Source organism: Indicator indicator, chromosome 30 (genome assembly GCF_027791375.1).
Source record: "Indicator indicator isolate 239-I01 chromosome 30, UM_Iind_1.1, whole genome shotgun sequence".
NCBI classification, from domain to species: domain Eukaryota; kingdom Metazoa; phylum Chordata; class Aves; order Piciformes; family Indicatoridae; genus Indicator; species Indicator indicator.
Window position 1 is genome coordinate 11,560,312 of NC_072039.1, and position 18,662 is coordinate 11,578,973.

The window sequence follows — 18,662 nt, forward strand, 5'->3', positions numbered from 1 at the left end:
AGTGCCTGGGCTGGTGTGATGCTGAGCACCCCCCAGGCATGGCCCATCCCTTACAGGGCCCTCCAGAGCCCCTGGATGGCTGTGACCCTCCCGTGCTGACTTGTCTGACATCCCTGAGTACAAACAAGAGGCTCCCACTGGGGTCTGATGCTGCTTCTGGGGCTGATGGCTCAGGAGGACCAGAGGGGTGGGAGGTAGCAGGGAGAGGCTGGACAAGGCCTCCTGGGTGCCTCCAGCCTTGCCCAGTCCAGCTGCTGGGCCTCTGCCAAGCCCTGCCCTCAGCCCTGGTAGTCAATGGCAACCTCCTGCAGGTTTCCATGGCAGCAGGAAAAAATTAATGCTGGCAAAGTCCCTCAGGAGGGAGAGGAGACCCTGCTGGCTCCAGGCCTGATGTCCTTCTACTCCACCTCACCTGGCCTGGGGGAGGACATCACCCAGCACCTGCTTGAAGCTCCAGTGCTGAGGCAGTGGCACACTGGGGTGCTGGCCTCAAAGCCTGGCTCATCCCAGGCAGCTCCTGGAGGTGGGTGGACAATCACCTGAATCCTGCCAGCTTCCTGCCAGCTCCTTACCCTCATCCAGCCCTGCAGCATGCCCAGGCTGACCCCAGCCTTGGGCAGTGACAGGAGGGGCTCTGAGTGATGCCAGGGCTGGATCCTGCAGGGAAATGTTGTCCCCAGCCCCATGGTGTCCCTGTGCCAGCCCAGCTGGGATTTCTTCGGGGACAGGAGCCCCAAGAACACCCCAAGCATCCCAGAATCTCAGAATTGTGTGGATTGGAAAAGACCTTAAAGACCATCAAGTGCAATCATCAGCCTGACACCAAGTTCTTGACTAAAGCAGGTCCCTCAGCACCACATCTACACAACTCTTAACCCCTCCAAGGGTGGTGACTCCACCACCTGCCTGGGCAGCCTGGGCAGTGCCTGAGAATCCTTAATGGGAAGAAATTGTTTTTAATGTCCAACCTGAACCTCCCCTGGGGCAGCTTGAGGCCATTCCCTCTTGTCTAACACCTGTTTCTTGGGAGAAGACCCCAACCCCCACCTGGCTCCAGCCTCCTTCCAGGAAGCTGTAGAGAGCAATGAGGTCTCCTCTCAGCCTCCTCTTCTCCACACTGAACACCCCCAGCTCCCTCAGCTGCTCCTCCCCAGCCCTGTTCTCCAGACCCTTGCCCAGCTCTGTTGCCTTTCTCTGGACCCTCTCCAGCCTCTCAATGTCTTTCTTGGAGTGAGGAGCCCAAAACTGACCCCAGGATTCAAGGTGTGGCCTCACCAGTGCTGAGTACTGGAGGACAATCCCATCCCTAGACCTGCTGGCCACAATGTGCCTGATCCAGGCCAGGATACCATTGGCCTTCCTGGCCACCTGGTCACACCCTGGCTCATCTTCAGCTGGCCATCAATCACCACCCTCAGGTCCCTCTCCAGCAAGCAGCTCTCCAGCCTGTAAGGTTGCACAGGGTTGTTGTGGCCCAAGTGCAGCACTACACCTTGTTTAATCTCATCCCATTGGCCTCAGACCATCAATCCAGACTGCATACCCTAGGAGACCCCAGGAAGACTCCCACCACAGGGCTTTTCCTGCCTGGGGACCTCAAGTGCTGTGACCTAACCAAGATCCCCTGGGGATGCAGTGGCAGAGGGCATGTCCCTAGCACCTGTAGTTGCAGCTGAGCTGCCCCAGGCTCCCCCTTCAGCTGCTCTGGTGGAAGATGGAGAGCCCAGAAATAACCCTGAGTGTCCTCCTTGGGCAGTGTGTTCAAGAACCACCATGGGGAAGATGGGATCACAGCTCACAGGATGTTAGGGGTTGGAAGAGACCTCTGGAGATCTTCCAGTCCAACCCCTCTGCCAGAGCAGGACCACAGAATGCAGCACAGGTCACACAGGAACACATCCAGATGGGGCTGGAAAGTCTCCAGAGAAGGAGACTCCACAACCTCTCTGGGCAGCCTGTTCCAGTGCTCTGTGACCCTCACACTGAAGAAGTTCCTCCTCATGGTGAGGTGGAACCTCCTGTGCTGGAGTTTATCTCCATTGCCCCTTGTCCTATGCCAGGGTGCAACTGAGCAGAATCTGTCCCTGTTCCTTCCTTCCTGACCCCCAGCCCTCAGCTATTGATAGACATTGATCAGATCCCTCTCAGCCTTCTCCTCTCCAGACTGCACAGCCCCAGGGCTCTCAGCCTCTCCTCACCAGGCAGTGCTCCAGGCCCTTCAGCATCCTTGGAGCCCTCCCTTGGACTCTCTCCAGCAGATCCCTGTCCCTGTTGAACTGGGGAGCCCAGAACTGGATGCAATATTCCAGGTGTGGCCTCAGCAGGGCAGAGCAGAGTGGGAGGAGAACCTCCCTGGCTCTGCTGGCCACACTCCTCTGAATGCCCCCCAGGACCCCATTGGCCTTCTTGGCCCCAGGGCACATTGCTGTGCCATGCAGAACTTGTTACCCACCCCCACTCCCAGGTCCTTCTCCTTGGGGCTGCTCTCCAGCAGATCTCCTCCCAACCTGTCCTGCTGCAGTTTATTCTTCCTGCCCAGGTGCAGGACTCTGCACTCATCCTTGCTGAACCTCCTTAGGTTCCTCTCTGCCCAGCTCTCAGCCTCTCCAAGTCCCACTGAATGGCCACAGAGCCTTCAGGTGTCTCAGCCAAGGGGAGGAGTACCTGGGCTGCTCTGGTGGGAGATGGGGACTGGGGGGAGCCCCGAGTTAACCCTGGGTGTCCTCCTTGGGCAGTGTGATCGAGAACCACCACGGGGAGGACGGGGAGGAGTACGTGGTGGAGTACGGCGACTACGGCGAGGGCTGCCTGCTGCAGTGCGACTGCTCGGCCGAGTGCTACCGGGAGGACAGCAGCCACCGCGAGTACAGGTGCGGGGCACAGCCTGGCCAGGCGGCCACCCTTTCCCCACCCCTTCCCCACCCCACCCCGACCCGACCCCTGCTGCTTTCTCCCGCAGGCTGAAACGGCGCTCGAGCAGCTCCACCTCTCCTCCACCCAAGAAGAAAAAGAAAAAGAAATCTGGGCACCGCCGGAGCCGGTGAGTCCCCAGCTGCCCCCGTGCTGTCCCCAGTCCCAGGAGGGCAGCTCTTCTCCCACCTCAGCCCTTCCCCAGGCTCCACCGGGGAAAGTCTCCCCTCTTTGGGGTGCAAAACACCCCCAGAAGTGCATCCTGAAGAGGTGCAACCTGTCTGCATGCACCGATGGTGCAACACACACACACGTACAGCACCGTGGGACTCACCACCAGCCCATCCAGCTGCATGCACTGCTGGGACCTTGCCCTGCCCTTGCTGGGAAGGAGCTGGATGCCACAGGGCACAGCACTGGGCAGAGGGTCTGGTTCTGTCTACCCACTGGCCAGGATGCTGTCCCTAATGTCCCTTTCTTCTCTGCCTTCCCCATGGCAGCAAAAAGAGGAAACCTGGCTCGGAGCGCAGGTGAGTGCTCACCAGGCTGGGGGGCTGGGGGACCCCACAGCAGGCATGCAAGGCCATGGGGCATGGGCTAGCCTCCACCACCCACTCCCCATCTCTGCAGTCCCAGAGGGAATTGGCCACCCCATCTCCTGCTGGAGGCTGTGGAGCCCACAGGTCAGCAGTGAGCCCCAGCAGGATTCAGGGGCTCCAGCTCCAAAGTCCCCCAGAGCCCTTTGTGTCCTCCACCCCAAATCCCTCCAGGGAATCTCTTCCATGCTGTCTCCATGAATTCCATGAGTGGTCCTGGGGAAGCAGGGTGCTGAGGGGACACTGGGCCACTGGGAATGGGGGAGTCCCTTGCTCCCCAGTCAAGGGCACCCACTTTCCCCCTCACCCTCAGCTGCGACAGCTCCTCACCCATCCGCAAGGAAAAGAAAAAGAAGGCTGGAAAGAAACACAGACGTGACAGGTAGGGTGGACACCACGCTGGGCTGGGGACAGTGGGGCTGGCTGGGGACAGTGGAAATGGCTGAGGACAGTGGGGCTGGCTGGGGACAGTGGAAATAGCTGAGGACAGTGGGGCTGGCTGGGGACAGTGGAGGCGGTTGGGGACTGTAGGGCTGGTTGGGGACAATGGAACTGGCTGAGGACAGTGAGGCTGGTTGAGGGCAGTGGGGCTGGTTTGTGACGGTGCAACTGGCTGAGGACAGTGGGGTTGGTTGGGGACAGTGGGGCTGGCTGAGGACAGTGGGGCTGGCTGGGGACACTGAGGCTGGTTGTTGGCTGCCCAGACCCTAGGGTTCGAGTGGGATGGGGGCAAGAACAGGACTGGTTGCTGACAGCTCTTCATGGGGCCTGCAGCTCCTCACAGCAGCTGTCACCTGCCCCATCCAGCAGCCATGCCCTGTCCTTGGCCCCTGTCCCCTGGGGCTGCCTTCCCCTCGCTCCCCACCAGGAGCCTGCCTCCATCACTGCCTCCTCTTCATCCCCCAGGTCTGAGTCAGGGTCACGGAAGAGGAGAAGACACAGGTGAGAGTGACAGCTGCCAGGAGCCAGCCCAGTGCCACCAGCCCTGGCTGCCAGCTTTCCCCCTGCCCTCTTGCTGTCCCCATCCCCTCTGCCCACCGGGATGGACCCATCAGAGCAGTGGCTGTGAGCATGGGCTGCCTGTGTGCTGTCCCTCTCTCCTTTGCCTGGTGGGTGTCCTCTTCACCCCAGTGGGGTACCACTGGGCATTCTCCACCGCTGGAGGCGACACAGAGTCACTCTGTGTGACTGTGGGGTCCCACACAGCCCCCAGATGTCCCCCTGGGGTGAAGGGATGACACTCAGTAGCTGTGGCAAGCCCCGAAGCCCTCCCCCCCCATCCCCCCCAAGTCCAATGAGGATCCCTGCTCGGGTTTGAAGCTCAGTGGAGCCCAGCTCCAGGCAGCTCCACCCCCATCACTGCTTCCACAGCCTGGGTGGCTCTGGGGGGGGAGGGGCAGAGAAGCACCCCCGGGTGCTGCCCCCAACTGTTAGCTTTGCATCTCTGGGGTCTCCTGCAGGTCTCGAAGCCCCAAGAACAAACGGAAAGAGAGAAACAAAGAGCGCAAGAGGTGAGGGGCCGGGTCTCTAGGGGGGGAGCAGGGCTCTGTCCCCCCCTGTCCCCCACCCTGTGGTGGCTCAGCTGCCCCTCGGCCCCCGGCCACCCTCTCTGCAGGTCCCGCAGCGAGTCCCCGGGCTGGCGCTCGCACCGGCGCAGCTCCTGCAGCTCCCACAGCGCCTCCCTCTCCTCCGACAGCAGCTCCAAGTCCCCTGGCAGGTAGGGGCAAGCCCAGGACCCATGCCCACCACCCGCCCCCGTGATGGGACCCTTGCGGGAAGAGGTCAGGGAGATGGGTGGCAGAGGTGTCCCTGGGATGGGGATTGTTAAGGATGGAGGACTGGAAAGCAGGTGACAGAGATGTCCCCATGCTGGTGACTCTTGGGGATGAAGGGCAGGGAGGTGAGTGACAGAGACGTTCCCATGCTGCTGACCCTTGGGGATGGAAGGCAAGGATGCAGGTGACAGAGGTGTCCCTGGGATGAGAAGCCTTGGGGATGGAGGGCAGGGAGGTGGGTGGCAGAGGTGTCCCTGGGACGGGAGCCATTGTGGGTGGAGGGCAGGGAGGCAGGTGGCAGAGATGTCCCCATGATGGGGACTGCTAGAGGTAGAAAGCAGGGAGATGGGTGGCAGAGCTGTCCCCCGATGTGAGTGGAAGGCAGAGAAGTGGGTGGCAGAAGCGTCCCCGTGGTGAGAGCCTTTGTGGCACAGAAGGCAAGGATGCCAGAGGTGTCCCTGGGATGAGAACCCTCGGGGACGGAGGGCAGGTGCCGCTGGGCTGGGGCCGTATGCTGAGGGTGCTATGCCCGCAGGCTGAGCCCCAAGCGCCGGCAGGATGCCCCCAAGGGCAGCAGCGCCCGCTCCAGCCGCAGCCCCTCCTCGCCCTCGCCCCGCCGCTCGGCCTCGCCGCACCAGAACGGGCACAAGGGCAGCAGCGCCCAGAACGGCCGCCACAGCCTCGGCGCCGCCCTCCCGGAGCCCGCGGATGTACGTAGGCTTCTCTTGGATCACCCTTGGCTTCCCTCCCTTCCCTCCTCCTCCTTCTCCTCCCTCTGCAGGACTCCCCGGACCCCGGCTCTCCTCCTGTCCCCTCGTTCCCTGCTCGTTCGGCTTCCCCCTCGCCCGGTCGGGGCACAAGGGGGAGATGTGGGGTGCAGGAGGCACTCTGCCAACCCAGCCCCCATCAGCCTTCTGCTGGGTGCAGGGCTCCAGTCCCCATCAGCCTTGTGCTGGGTGCAGGATTTCAGCCCCCATCAGCCTTCTGCTGGGTGCAGGGCTCCAGTCCCCATCAGCCTTGTGCTGGGTGCAGGACTCCAGCCCCCATCAGCCTTGTGCTGGGTGCAGGATTCCAGTCCCCATCAGCCTTGTGCTGGGTGCAGGATTTCAGCCCCCATCAGCCTTGTGCTGGGTGCAGGGCTCCAGTCCCCATCAGCCTTGTGCTGGGTGCAGGGCTCCAGTCCCCATCAGCCTTGTGCTGGGTGCAGGGCTCCAGTCCCCATCAGCCTTGTGCTGGGTGCAGGATTTCAGCCCCCATCAGCCTTGTGCTGGGTGCAGGATTCCAGCCCCCATCAGCCTTGTGCTGGGTGCAGGATTTCAGCCCCCATCAGCCTTGTGCTGGGTGCAGGGCTCCAGCCCATCACCTGGGGGCAAAGTCATCCATCCCCCAGAGCCCACCCATCACTGCAGATGGCACCCCCAGGGAATGATGGCTTGGCAGGCCAGTGTCACCTGCCAGGGTCACCAGTGGGTTCAGCACCTCCTGGGGAGTGAATTGAACCCAGAGAGCCAAGGAATGGGTAAGGCTGGAAAATTCTCCTTTTCCCACCAGTCTCACCCCTCCCCAGCACCAAGGTGCCAGCACCAGTGCTCAGGACCCCAGAACCCAGTCTGGAGACTGGTGTTAAGCCAGAGCAGGGCTTGGGGAGGGTTTGGTGCTGGGTGCTCAGAGTTTTGGAACTCAAGGTCCCCCCCACAGTGTGTGACATTGGGGCTAAAAGTCTCCCTGGCTCTGCCTTGGTGTCCTGGGGTCCTGGTGAAGCCTGAGGGGCTGCTCCTGGCACTGAGTGGGTCAAAGCCCCAAACCCAGCAGGACTAGTGGGTCAGCCCCAGTTTAACCAGTGCCAGTGTGGCCAGGAGCCCGCTCCAGCTAGCAGGGGGCTGGAGGCAGGGCTGAGTGAAGGCAGTGTGCTGGGGGACCCCACTAATGGGGGACTCGTGTCCCTGCTTGCTTCAGGGGACTTTATCCCTACAGGCAAGGTGCTGCAGGGATGCTCCTGGGCTGGCAGCACCCAGCACTGACACCCTCACACCTGCAGGGCCAGGGGCATCCCAGAAAATGAGGCCAGGAGCCCCCCACCCTATATCCACATCTTCTTTGCCCTCCCCAGTACCAGCCCAGCACCTTGCCCACCTCTGGGGGCACCTCCTCTGCTTTCTTCTTCCCTGTGGTTTTGGCTGGGGCAGAGTGTGTGTGTGTATGGGGGAGGGAGGGGAAGTTTGGGTGCCAAGGGGGTTGCCCACCAACCCCCCAGGCACCCAGCTCACCCTGCTCTCCCCCTGCCCAGCACCCCCAGCACCCAGCATCGCCCAGGCTGCCGAGCTCCCTCGGCTCCCCGGCACCAGTGGGACTTGTCTCGACAACTTCCTCTCTCTCTCTTTCTTTCTTTCTTTCTTTCTTTCTTTCTTTCTTTCTTTCTTTCTCTTCTTTCTCTCTCTGGTTTCTAGTTTTTGGGTTTTCCTTTTCTTTTTAATCCCATCTGTGTTTTTCTTTAGCCTCCCATTTGACACAAACCCAAACGGTAATATACACTTCCATTTCTTGCTCAAGCAGAAGCAGGGATGAGGGGGAGGGAAGGGCAATGAAATGTGCTGGTTTTTTTCTCCCCCCACCCCCCTTCCCCTCCCCCTCCTTATTTCAGTTTTCCTTTCTCATGGTTTCTTTTCTTTTTCCCTTGTGCTGTACAGAAATGCAAACGATCTCTCTCTTTCTCTTTCTTTCTTTCTCTCTCTCATTATTTTTTTCCCATCCCCCTTTCCCCCCTGTTGTCGTGGTGCTGTTCTAGAACTTTTTTGGCTTTTGTGTGTGTTAATGTGGAGAAGAAGAAGGACAAACAAAAAGCAGCTGTGTTTTCTGAGCGTTCCCCAGCGCTGAGCGTTGTGTTTCCATCCCCTGTGTTCTCAACAAGGAATTTAAAAGGGAAGAGAACCCAGCAGCTCTGCACCCAATTCCACGCCCCCTTGAATTAGCTCCTGCCCCTTGGCCTCCCCTGCTGCCCTGGGGATGCTATTCCTCCTCGGCTGCAGGATGAGGCCTTTGGGTACTGTGTTATCTGCCCCCCCCCCCAAGCCGAGCACCCTGTGGCCATCCCACCCCTGCGCACCTGCATTCTGCATCCCAGCAGGGTGGGTGCTGAGCATCCTTGATACCCAACCCCCTCACCACAAGTGCTCCTAGACTCAGCTGAGCACCCTGCAGCCATCCTGTCCCTGGGTGCCCACATCCTGCATCCAGGCAGGATGGATGCTGAGCATCCTTGGTACCCAACTCCCACCCCAAATGGTCTGGACTCGGCTGACCATCCTGTAGCCATCCCAGCAGGATGGGTGCTGAGCATCCTTGGTGCCCAGTTTCCCACCTCAAACACTCTGGACTCAGCTGATCACCCTGCAGCTATCCCGCCTCTGGGTGGCCTCATCCTGCATCCCAGCAGGATGGGTGCTGAGCATCCTCATCCCTGACTCCCCCAAAAGCTATGGACTCAGCCCGTCCCCTGGGTGAGTCGTGCCCCCTCAGCACCCCCGGACGAAGAGGTGTACCTGGGTGTTGCACAATGTTCCCTTCCCTTTTAAATCCCCTCTCCCATTTCCATCCATCCTTGTTGCCTCCCCCAGCTTTCCTCCTGGCTCCTTTCTCCTCCTCCCCCCCTCCACACCCTCTCCAACCCCTCTTCCTCTCTGCTTTCCTTTGGCCGCCCCCCGCAACCCACCTCCCACCTGCCCACATCCCACCTCCACCCACCCCCTTTCCCTGCATGCCGCCGGGGGTGGGGTGGGGCTGGGGTGGGTGCTCCGCCGCGTTCCGTAGAGCCTTTTTGAACCACCGACACGCAGCCGGGTGACAGCCACCGAGCAAACCTCCACCCCCGGGGGCCACCCCTGCTTGGCCAGCGGCCACGACCTTGCCATTCAACCTCCCCCTGCCCTCCCCCCCAAACCCGGGGCGATTAAAGGCCGTTTCCTCCTGAGCGCCGAAGCCGAGTGGTGGAAGCAAGGAGGGGTTTTAGCGAGGGGTGGGGAGCGCCGTACTAAAAGCGTCCTTGTCTCTCTCCCGTTCTGCCCTCCACCCGCGGAGATTATTCTTTTTTTTTTCTTTTTTCCTTTTTTTTTTTTGTTTTTCTTTTTGTGATTTTTTTTGTTCTTTTTGGTTGTGGTTTTTTGTTGTTGTTTTGTTGGTTTTGATTCTCGCTTTCCCGTCACTGCCAATTCCGAAGGTAGGTATTTTGTCCACCTCTGCACGTTCACTTCTGCAGATGAGCCTGTTGAAAAGCACCGTAGCTTGATTTAATGTTCTTTTTTTTTTCTCTTCCTTCCTTTCTCTTTCTCTCTCTCTCCTTCTTTATTTCTCGCTCTTCCTTCTCCACCTCTCTCATTTTGTCTCTTTTTTTTTTTTTTTGGTGGCTATATATGAGTTTTTGGGTCTGTTTGGTCTCCCTGGGTAGCTGCAAAACTATGCTCTTCTCTTCCTCTTCTGATTTTCTTTCTTTCTCTTTCTTTCCTTCTTTCTTTCCTTCTTTCTTTCCTTCTTTCTTTCTTTCTTTCTTTCTTTCTTTCTTTCTTTCTTTCTTTCTTTCTTTCTTTCTTTCTTTCTTTCTTTCTTCTTTCTTTCTTTCTTTCTTTCTTTCTTTCTTTCTTTCTTTCTTTCTTTCTTTCTTTCTTTCTTCTTTCTTTCTTTCTTTCTTTCTTTCTTTCTTTCTTTCTTTCTTTCTTTCTTTCTTTCTTTCTTTCTTTCTTCTTTCTTTCTTCTTTCTTATTTTCTTTCTTTCTTTCTTTCTTTTTCTTTCTTCTTCTTTCTTTCTTTCTTTCTTTCTTCTTTCTTTCTTTCTTTCTTTCTTTCTTTCTTTCTTTCTTTCTTTCTTTCTTTCTTTCTTTCTTTCTTTCTTTCTCTTTCTTTCTTTCTTTCTTTCTTTCTTTCTTTCTTTCTTTCTTTCTTTCTTTCTTTCTTTCTTTCTTTCTTTCTTTCTTTCTTTCTTTCTTTCTTTCTTTCTTTCTTTCTTTCTTTCTTTCTTTCTTCCTTTCTTTCTTCCTTTCTTTCTTCCTTTCTTCCTTTCTTTCTTGCTTTCTCTTTCTTTTTCTTTCTAACACCCTGTCCACGTATTGCTTTTTCTTTCTTGCCCCCCCCCCCCCCTTTTTTTTTTCTCTCCCCATCTCCTCATGCTGTCAGTAGAATGCATTTCTGTGTCTTCCAGGCCCTCCAAGTTGTGTTTCCAGCCAAAGGTTGGGGCTGGTTGCTCCCTTTGAGCCACCCCCACTACAGAACAAGGCAAACAGAGTTAGGGAGAAATAAAGGCAGGGGCCAGAGCCCCGGGGTGGGAGCAGCAGCAGATCCTGGGCTCAGCACAGGTCAGGGTGGATGGATGGGTGAGAAATGAAGTTGGGTTTAGCCCTTCCTCAGGCTGTGGTGGACAAAAATAAAGTGACACAGGAAAATTATTGAGGGCTGGCCAGGTTGAGATGTTCAGCATTCACTGAGATGCCCCAACAGGGCCTGGGCATTCTGGACCCTGAGGGGCAGGAGATGGTGTCACAGCTCAGACCATCCCAGCTCCAACCATCCCAGCTTGGGCTGTCCCACCTCCAGCCATCCCAGCCCCACAATTCCCCAGAGAGGGTTTTCCCCTTTTGGCCAGGCCTTTTCCCATTTGGACTCATTTGGGATGCTGTTCCTTTTGCCACCTTCCTGCACACCTGGGCAGGAGACCCCTGTGGCCCTGCCCCAGGGCTCAGGAGAGCACCCTGCAGCCAGGGCAGTATCTAAATGCCACCCTGGGAAAGAGGAACCCCTTTCCTCTGTTCTTCATCCTCATCTTCTTCATCTCTGCTTTCATTATTGCCCTGCTTGGATGCTGGCTCAGCTGAACCCCACGTTCCAGGCCTGCCATAGCCCCTCAGAGTGGTCTGTGTCCCCTGGGCAGGGCTGGCTGTCATCTCCAGCCTCCCCCCATTCACACCAGGAACAGATTGTTCAGTAAAAACCCCAAATCCCCCCTATTTTGCCTCCAGCTTGCTGAAAGGGTTGGCTTATCTGTGGGGACAAGGAGGTGATGGGGGCCAGCCACCTGCAGGGTGTGGAGTGGTTTGTATGACCCCCACACATACTTTGGGATGCTTGGGGATGTGGTGGCCTCGTGTCCCTTTGAAGCATCTTAGCTGTGGTCCCCAGCTCCCACCCAGCATCTCGCCCACTTCTCTTTTTGGGGGTAAAAACTGTCATTTAAGACACAGTGGAGTGGGATGAGAGAACCTCATCCTCCAGGATTAACCCACCAGGTGTGTCAGGGGCAAGGGGGCTTGCAGGGAATTGGGGTCACCAGACCCCAGTTTAACCCCAGGTGTGGTGGCACAATCCCAACACCACCTCAGTCCCCTGAACCCTGTTAGATGCCAGGCTCAGCACTGCTCCGGGCAGGATTTACCCCTCCAGGGATGCTCAGGGACCTGGCACTGGGCTGTCAGCTGGGATTTTCCAGCTCAACCCGGGGCTGCTGGTGCAAGAACCACTTCCACCTATCTTTTTGTTCCAGTGGTGTTGGCAAAGATAGGGAACAAACCCCAGGCAGTGGCTGGGGCTCAGAGGAGCTCAGCTGCCGGGAAGCCGCTGCTGGACCCCGGGGGGCAGGCAAAACCTCTCCCCGCCCCCCGCTTTCAGCAGCCCAAGGTTTTGCCCCCTCGTGGTAGAAGGGAGTCGGTTTGTTTTATTTCTCCTCTCTCTGGCTCTGTCTCTGTCTCTCCTCCTTCTCTCCTGCTCTTTTCTTTCTCTCTTGCATTTTTGTGAATCTAATGATGCACTTATATTGCCCCGCTTTTCCCTTCTCTTCATACCTTACCTACTAAAGGAGGAAATGCCACTTTTTTGGTAAGTGGATGTTAACCAAGAGGGACTTAAAACAAACAAACAAACAAACAAATGAGAAAAAAAATATAATAATAATAATAATAATAAATCGAAAATATATAACGGAGGAAAATAAAAAAAATAAAATTTAAAAAAAATTAAAAAGAAAAAGAGGAAAGAGAGAGAAAGGATGCAGAAAGCAAAGTCTGTGTTGAGTGCTTGATGAGGACTTAGCAGTTCCCTGCAGAGTCACTGCTCACAGCTGGCTGCGTGGCCCAGGACGAGCTCAGAGACGTTCGTTTATCTCAGTGACGAGGACATTTGTGAAGTTTTGCTTTGGTTTTGTTGGTTTTAATTTATTTTTAAAATTTTTTTTCATTGTTACCTTTCTTTTTTTTCCCCCCTTCTCAGTTGAGTTAGACGGTTTGTGGTTTTTTTTGCCCCTACTTGCCCCCTCCTTCTTTCTTGGTTGGCTTTCTTTTCACTTTCTCACCCTTCACCCTCACCTCCCTGCCTCGTCCCCATCCCTTCTCATCCTCACTCTGTGCTGTTCTTCTCGTTCCCTGCCTGGAGCTCCAGACTCTCCTCCCTGTGCCCCCCTGCATCACAACATATTTCTCCATATCTGTGCATGCAGCCCCATCGCCCCCAGCCCACCCCCATCCCCTTGGCTCAGCCTGATTTACTCTCCCTGCTCCTCCCTCTCCACCATCCCTCCTCTCATCTTTTCTCCCACCCATTTCCCTCCCTTCTTTGGGGTTTTTCCCCCTTTTCCCTCTCATCTTTTCTCCCACCCATTTCCCTCCCTTCTTTGGGGTTTTTCCCCCTTTTCCCTCTCATCTTTTCTCCCCCTCATTTCCTCCCTTCTTTGGGGTTTTTCCCCCTTTTCCCTCTCATCTTTTCTCCCCCTTATTTCCTCCCTTCTTTTGGGGTTTTCCCCCTTTTCCTTCTCATCTTTTCTCCCCCTCATTTCCTCCCTTCTTTGGGGTTTTCCCCCTTTTCCCTCTCATCTTTTCTCCCCCTCATTTCCTCCCTTCTTTTGGGGTTTTCCCCCTTTTCCTTCTCATCTTTTCTCCCCCCCATTTCCCTGCCTTCTTTGGGGTTTTTCCCCCTTTTCCCTCTCATCTTTTCTCCCCCTCATTTCCCTCCCTTCCTTTGGGTTTTTCCCCCTTTTCCTTCTCATCTTTTCTCCTCCCCATTTCCCTCCCTTCCTTTGGGTTTTTCCCTCTTTTCCCTCTCATCTCTTCTCCCCCCCATTTCCCTTCCTTCGTTTGGGTTTTGCCCCCTTTTCCCTTCCCCTTTCTTGGGGCAGGTGGGTGCTGGGGGTTTGCTTTCTCCCCTCTCCAGGTGTTTTTTTTGGGGAGGGGGGGGAGGAGGGGTGTGTGTGTTTGTTTCTTTCCCATCAAGCTCTCCCTCCCCAGCAACTTTGGAGGGGGTGTTCTTGGATTTCAGTTTGGTTTGTTTGTTTACTTATTTATTTGCTTATTTATTTATTCAGGCTCTCAGCCCACCCTCCCCACCTCCACCTTTTCTGTTGGGTTGTTTTTTTTGGTTTTTTTTTTTGTTTGTTTGTTTTTGTTCGTTTGTTTGATTTCCATTCTTTTCTTTGGCGTTTTGCATGCGGAGGTTTGCATGACCCACGTTGTGAGGGGCGAGAGGAAGGAGCAGAGTAGCGTCTGTGTAGCCTGCCTTACGCGGTGTGCCTTGACGTTGTGAGCCGCGCCCCGGCCACGCTGCCCCCGTTAAACCCTTGTCTCCTTCTCTCTTCTCTTCTTCCCCTCTCCTCCGTCTTTTCCCCCCACCCCTCCTTCTCTCTCTCTTTCTCTCTCTCTCCCCTCCTTTGCCAGAGGCCGGCCTCGGCGTCCCCTTCTCCGCGGGCCCACTCCAGGACGGAGCCGGCGTCCCCTCGTCCCCGTGGGGGCCGCCACGGTGCCCGCAGCCCCCGCTCGCCCACGCCGGAGAGGGCCAAGCACGGCCACCGGCACCGCTCCCGCAGCGCCTCGCCGCCACCCAGACACCGCGGCCAGAGCAAGGGGCGGCCGCCGGCCCCCCGGGAGCCCCCCGCGGCTGCGCTCAGCCCCCCCGGCTACAGCAGTGACTCGGAGGGCTCTGCCGGCTCCCACCCGCCGCTCGGCCCTGACAGGAACCACGGAGGCCATGCCAAGAAGTAAGGGGTCTCTGGGGTGGGGTCGTGGGGGCCCTAGTGGGGCGTGGGAGATGGTCACAGATGTTGGGGTGCAATGCGCGGGGAGCAACCTGGTACCACCCAGCCAAAGCTCTGGGGACTGAGCTGGAGAGCAGGCTGGGGTCAAGGAATGGGGAGGGGGTTGGAGATGAAAGGGACAGAGATGCTCAAAGGATGGGGACAGGAATGAGGACAGGGATGAGGATTGGGGTAGGGCCAGAGATGGGGACAGGGATGGGGATGAAGATAGGCAATGAAGATAGAGATGGTCATGGGGTTGGGGACAGGTAATGTGGATGGGAATGGGGATGAGGACAGGGATGCTTAAGTGCTGGGGGTGAGGACAGAGATGCAGATGGAGATGGGGATAGGAATGGGATTGGGAATGAGGACAGGAATGGGGTGGGAAGGGGAATGAAGGTGGGTGTGGGAATGGGAACAGGGCTTGGGACGGAAATAGGGATGGGAGCAGAGAATGGGGATGGGAACGGGAATATGGGTGGGGATCGGGTTGGGGACAGGGATGGGAATAGGGAAGAGCTGCAGTGGGTCAATGCCAGGGCACTGTGGGGAAGGCCCCCGCAGGGCACTGTCCTAGCTGAACACAGGATCCCGAGGGATGTGTCCCGTGCTTTACAACCAGGGGTGCAGCCCAGCCAGACACTGGGGTCACAGAGGTGTGCCCGCTGCGCCCTCAGGGGAACCTGGGTGCAGGGCTGCCACGGGGACACCCTGCCAGCCGCGGTGGGCGAGGTGAGAGGAGGTGCTGCGCTCTGCCTTGGCAGGGTGAAGGAGAGGCACCAGCGGGGCCGGCCCAACAGCAGCTCGGAGTCGTCAGCCAAGCACTCTCGGCACGCCTCGGAGCGCAGGAAGAGTCCCTCGCCCAGCCCGGGCCCCCGCAGCAGCTCCTGGAGCTCCAGCGGCTCCCTCTCCAAGTCCCGCTCCCGCTCCCGGGAGAAGCGGGCAGGACGCAGCCGCTCCCGCTCGCCCTCGCCCAAAAAACCTGCCAGCAGGTCAGCCCCGGGGGGCACGGCGGGGTGAGGGGCACCGGCGATGGGCTCAGAGGGCATCCGCGGCTGAGGGTGGTCCTGGCTTCCCTGGGGCTTGGGGAGGGGGTTACAGGTACCGGTGGCACTGGAAGCATCGGCCCGGGGTGGAGCTGTGCCACTCGGTGCACAGGCTGTCCCTGCAGCCCACCCCGGACCCCCGACCCACTCCCCTGGTGCTTTTCCTGCTCCTCGTGGTGCAGAGAGAAGGACAACGAGCCCCGAACACGCCACGGGGAGCCGGATCCCGCCCGCGCCCGGCGCCGCTCCCGCAGCTACTCCCCCATCAGGAAAAGGAGGAGAGACTCCCCCAGCTTCATGGAGCCCAGGAGGATCACCAGGTGGGTCCTCAACAGCGGGGAGGCCTCTGGCATGGCCACTGACACGGGCAGGGACTGAGCTCCGCTTCCAGCCAGCCATGATGGATGGTAGATGGATGGATGGAGAGATGGATGGACTGGATGGAGGGATTGGATGGATGGATGGATGAATGGATGGATGGATGGATGGATGGATGGATGGATGGATGGATGGATGGATGGATTGATGGACGGAGGGATGGATGGAAGGATGGATGGATGGATGGAAGGATGGATGGATGGAAGGATGGATGGATGGATGGATGAAGGGATGGATGGATGGATGAAGGGATGGATGGATGCATGAAGGAATGAATGGATGAAGGGATGAAGGGATGAAGGGGTGGATGAAGGGATGGATGGGTGGATGAAGGAATGGATGGATGAAGGGATGAAGGGATGGATGGATGGATGGATGGATGGATGGATGGATGGATGAAGGGATGGATGGATGAAGGGATGGATGGATGGATGGATGGATGGATGGATGGAGGGATGGATGGATGAAGGGATGGATGGATGGATGGATGGATGGATGGATAGAGGGTTGGATGGATGAAGGGATGGATGGACAAATATACAGATGGATGGATGGACAGACAGGTGAAAGGACAGAGAAAGAGATGAGGAGCCCAGTGGCCAGCCAGCTAGCCCTGAGGATGACAGCTGTGCCAATCACCTGCCTCAGTCTGACGGGTAACCAGGCTGCCACCCACGTTACAACCTTTGGATCTCTTCCCACTGTGAGGCACAAACTCAAGAATTCCCTTTAACAGGCCTGTGCACATCCCAGCAAGACAAAGGGCTGCCAGCCTGTCCCTGCCCTGCTCTCCAAAAGCTGGTTTCTCCTCCTCAAGCTGCTGTTGTCTCAGGCTCTGGGCAGTGTTTCCTGACAGAGGGAACAGCCCCTGCATATCTAGCAGCTCGTTAGCATGCAGCTGGCAGCCAGCTGAGATTGCTCCTTCCTGACCTATTTGTCTCTCCTGCTATCTACTGAGAGACCAAGCTGTGGGGTGGAGGGGCTGGGTGTGCAGGAATCAGCTCTGGCACCCCTGTGGGAGGGAGTTGGTTTTGCCTACGCTGGGCTGAAGCTGTCCAGGAGGGAGGACAAGAGAAATCACTGCTCAGCCTGTGGGTCAGAGCTTCCCAAAGCCCTTCCTGACATAAAGAGCATGGGCTGGGAAAGCTGCCCCCAGTCCAGAGGAGAAGTTCTCAGCCAGGTACCACCTGCTGGTTATGCATCCCTCCTGCTCCAGCCCACAGCTGGATTTTGCTGGGATGTCCTCAGGAAGGTGACTGGACTCAGCTGCAGGACATGGTCCCCATCCCTGTCATCCATCCCTGGAATGGGTGGGGACAGCAGACCCAGCTCTGCTTGGGGCTCAGGAGGAGCAGAGCCACTTCTGCCAGGCTTGGAGGATGCTGCAGTGAAAGGGCAGCCACAGAAAAAAAACCACCCCCAGCCCCCCCTTATCCTGCCCTGTAGCCCAGCCAGGAGCCCCAGGGCTTTTCCTCACCCTCCTGCCCTGTCCCCAGCCCATGTCACCCCCTGCCACCCCGGGTCCATCACCATGTGGTCCTGCCTCAGTGATGCCAACTTCTCCTTTTCCATTTCATCCCAAGGTCCCTCTCGGAGAGCATCGCCGCCAGCCTGGCTCCCAGGGTAACCTCCCCCCTTCCTCCTCCTCCTCTTCCTCCTGGACCTCTCTGTGTCTTCTCACCCCCTTAGGTGCCCTCAGCACCCAAGCACCTCCGGGCTGGGCCTGTGTCTCTCATCAGCCTCACTAACACCGGGAGGGGACAAGGGAGCAGGGGGCTGGCTCCTGCACCGGCTCCATGTGCTACTGCCAGCAGAGTCTCCCCCAGCCCCGTGCTCTCCACGTCCCTCCTCATCCTCAGGCTCCAGCAGGCCTCAGCTCACCTCTCACTAATCCTCAACCTCTCTTTTTCAGCAGCTTTCACTCTCTGGTGTCTGGGGCACACAAAAGCCACATTAACCTGCTCACTTTCTGCCCTCGCCGCTGCCTAATCCAGGACTAACACCCCCGGGGGGGCTGGGGAGGAGGAAAGGGTTGGAGAGGGGGTGAGGGATGTTAGAAAGACATTCCTGAGAGTGAGGGTGGTGAGGCACTGGCACAGGTTGCCCAGGGAGGTTGTGGATGCCCTCTCCCTGGAGGTGTTCAAGGCCAGGCTGGATGAGGCCTTGAGCAACCTGGGCTGGTGGGAGGTGTCCCTGCCCATGGCAGGGGGTTGGAACTGGCTGAGCTTGAAGGTCCCTTCCAACCCAACCCATTCCACGATTCTATGCTGGGTGACCTCATCCTGACACCTCGCAGCTGCTCTGAGCCTCACGGGGATGCTCGGCTGTGCTGGGAGCAGCCGGCGGCAGCCCCCTTCCCCCATTCCCTGGGCTGCCTCCAGTGCCCCGCCTCAGTTTCCCTTTTCCCTCCGCAGCGCTCGGAAGCGGCCCATCCCCTACTACCGGCCCAGCCCCTCGTCCTCCAGCTCGCTGAGCTCCTGCTCCTACAGCCGCAGCCGCAGCCGCAGCTATGCCAGCTCCAGCTCCAGCCGCAGCCGCAGCCGGACTCGCAGCCCCCCCAGCCGCTCCCGCAGCCCCAGCCGCAGCCCCAGCTACAACAGCCGCAGCAGCTCCGAGAGCCTCGGCTTCTGAGCCCCTCCCACACCCCACCAGCACCCGGCCGCAGCCTCCCCATCCTCCGGACTGTGGCCCACCCACACTCGTCCCACCCCCCAGATGCCACCTGCACCCCCTCGCCCAGGAAGGATAGGGACCTCTGGGGAGGTGGCAGAGAGCCGGGGGCTGCCTGGCGTGGAGCTGGCAGCAGGGAAAAGTGGGGACCCAAAACTCAACTGAGTCTTTGCATCGCCTGGGAGGGACTGATCATCCCCCCCTGCCCTCCCGCCCCTTCCTGGGGTGTTTTGGGGGTGGGGATGGG

General features: G+C 58.0%; 1 protein-coding gene across 1 annotated transcript in view; it reads left to right on the top strand.

Annotated features, from left to right (window-relative positions):
* The window catches only part of SRRM3 (serine/arginine repetitive matrix 3), a 28,496-nt gene extending 10,120 nt beyond the window's left edge, over positions 1 to 18,376 (top strand). The window contains exons 3-14 of the mRNA XM_054394408.1: positions 2,736 to 2,870; positions 2,960 to 3,040; positions 3,411 to 3,440; positions 3,820 to 3,888; positions 4,413 to 4,448; positions 4,967 to 5,017; positions 5,122 to 5,223; positions 5,817 to 5,991; positions 13,963 to 14,282; positions 15,086 to 15,313; positions 15,550 to 15,687; positions 18,160 to 18,376. Of these exons, the coding sequence (XP_054250383.1) occupies positions 2,736 to 2,870; positions 2,960 to 3,040; positions 3,411 to 3,440; positions 3,820 to 3,888; positions 4,413 to 4,448; positions 4,967 to 5,017; positions 5,122 to 5,223; positions 5,817 to 5,991; positions 13,963 to 14,282; positions 15,086 to 15,313; positions 15,550 to 15,687; positions 18,160 to 18,376 (1,582 nt within the window). The remainder of the gene's footprint in view (positions 1 to 2,735; positions 2,871 to 2,959; positions 3,041 to 3,410; positions 3,441 to 3,819; positions 3,889 to 4,412; positions 4,449 to 4,966; positions 5,018 to 5,121; positions 5,224 to 5,816; positions 5,992 to 13,962; positions 14,283 to 15,085; positions 15,314 to 15,549; positions 15,688 to 18,159) is intronic.
* The last annotated feature ends 286 nt before the right edge of the window (positions 18,377 to 18,662 follow it).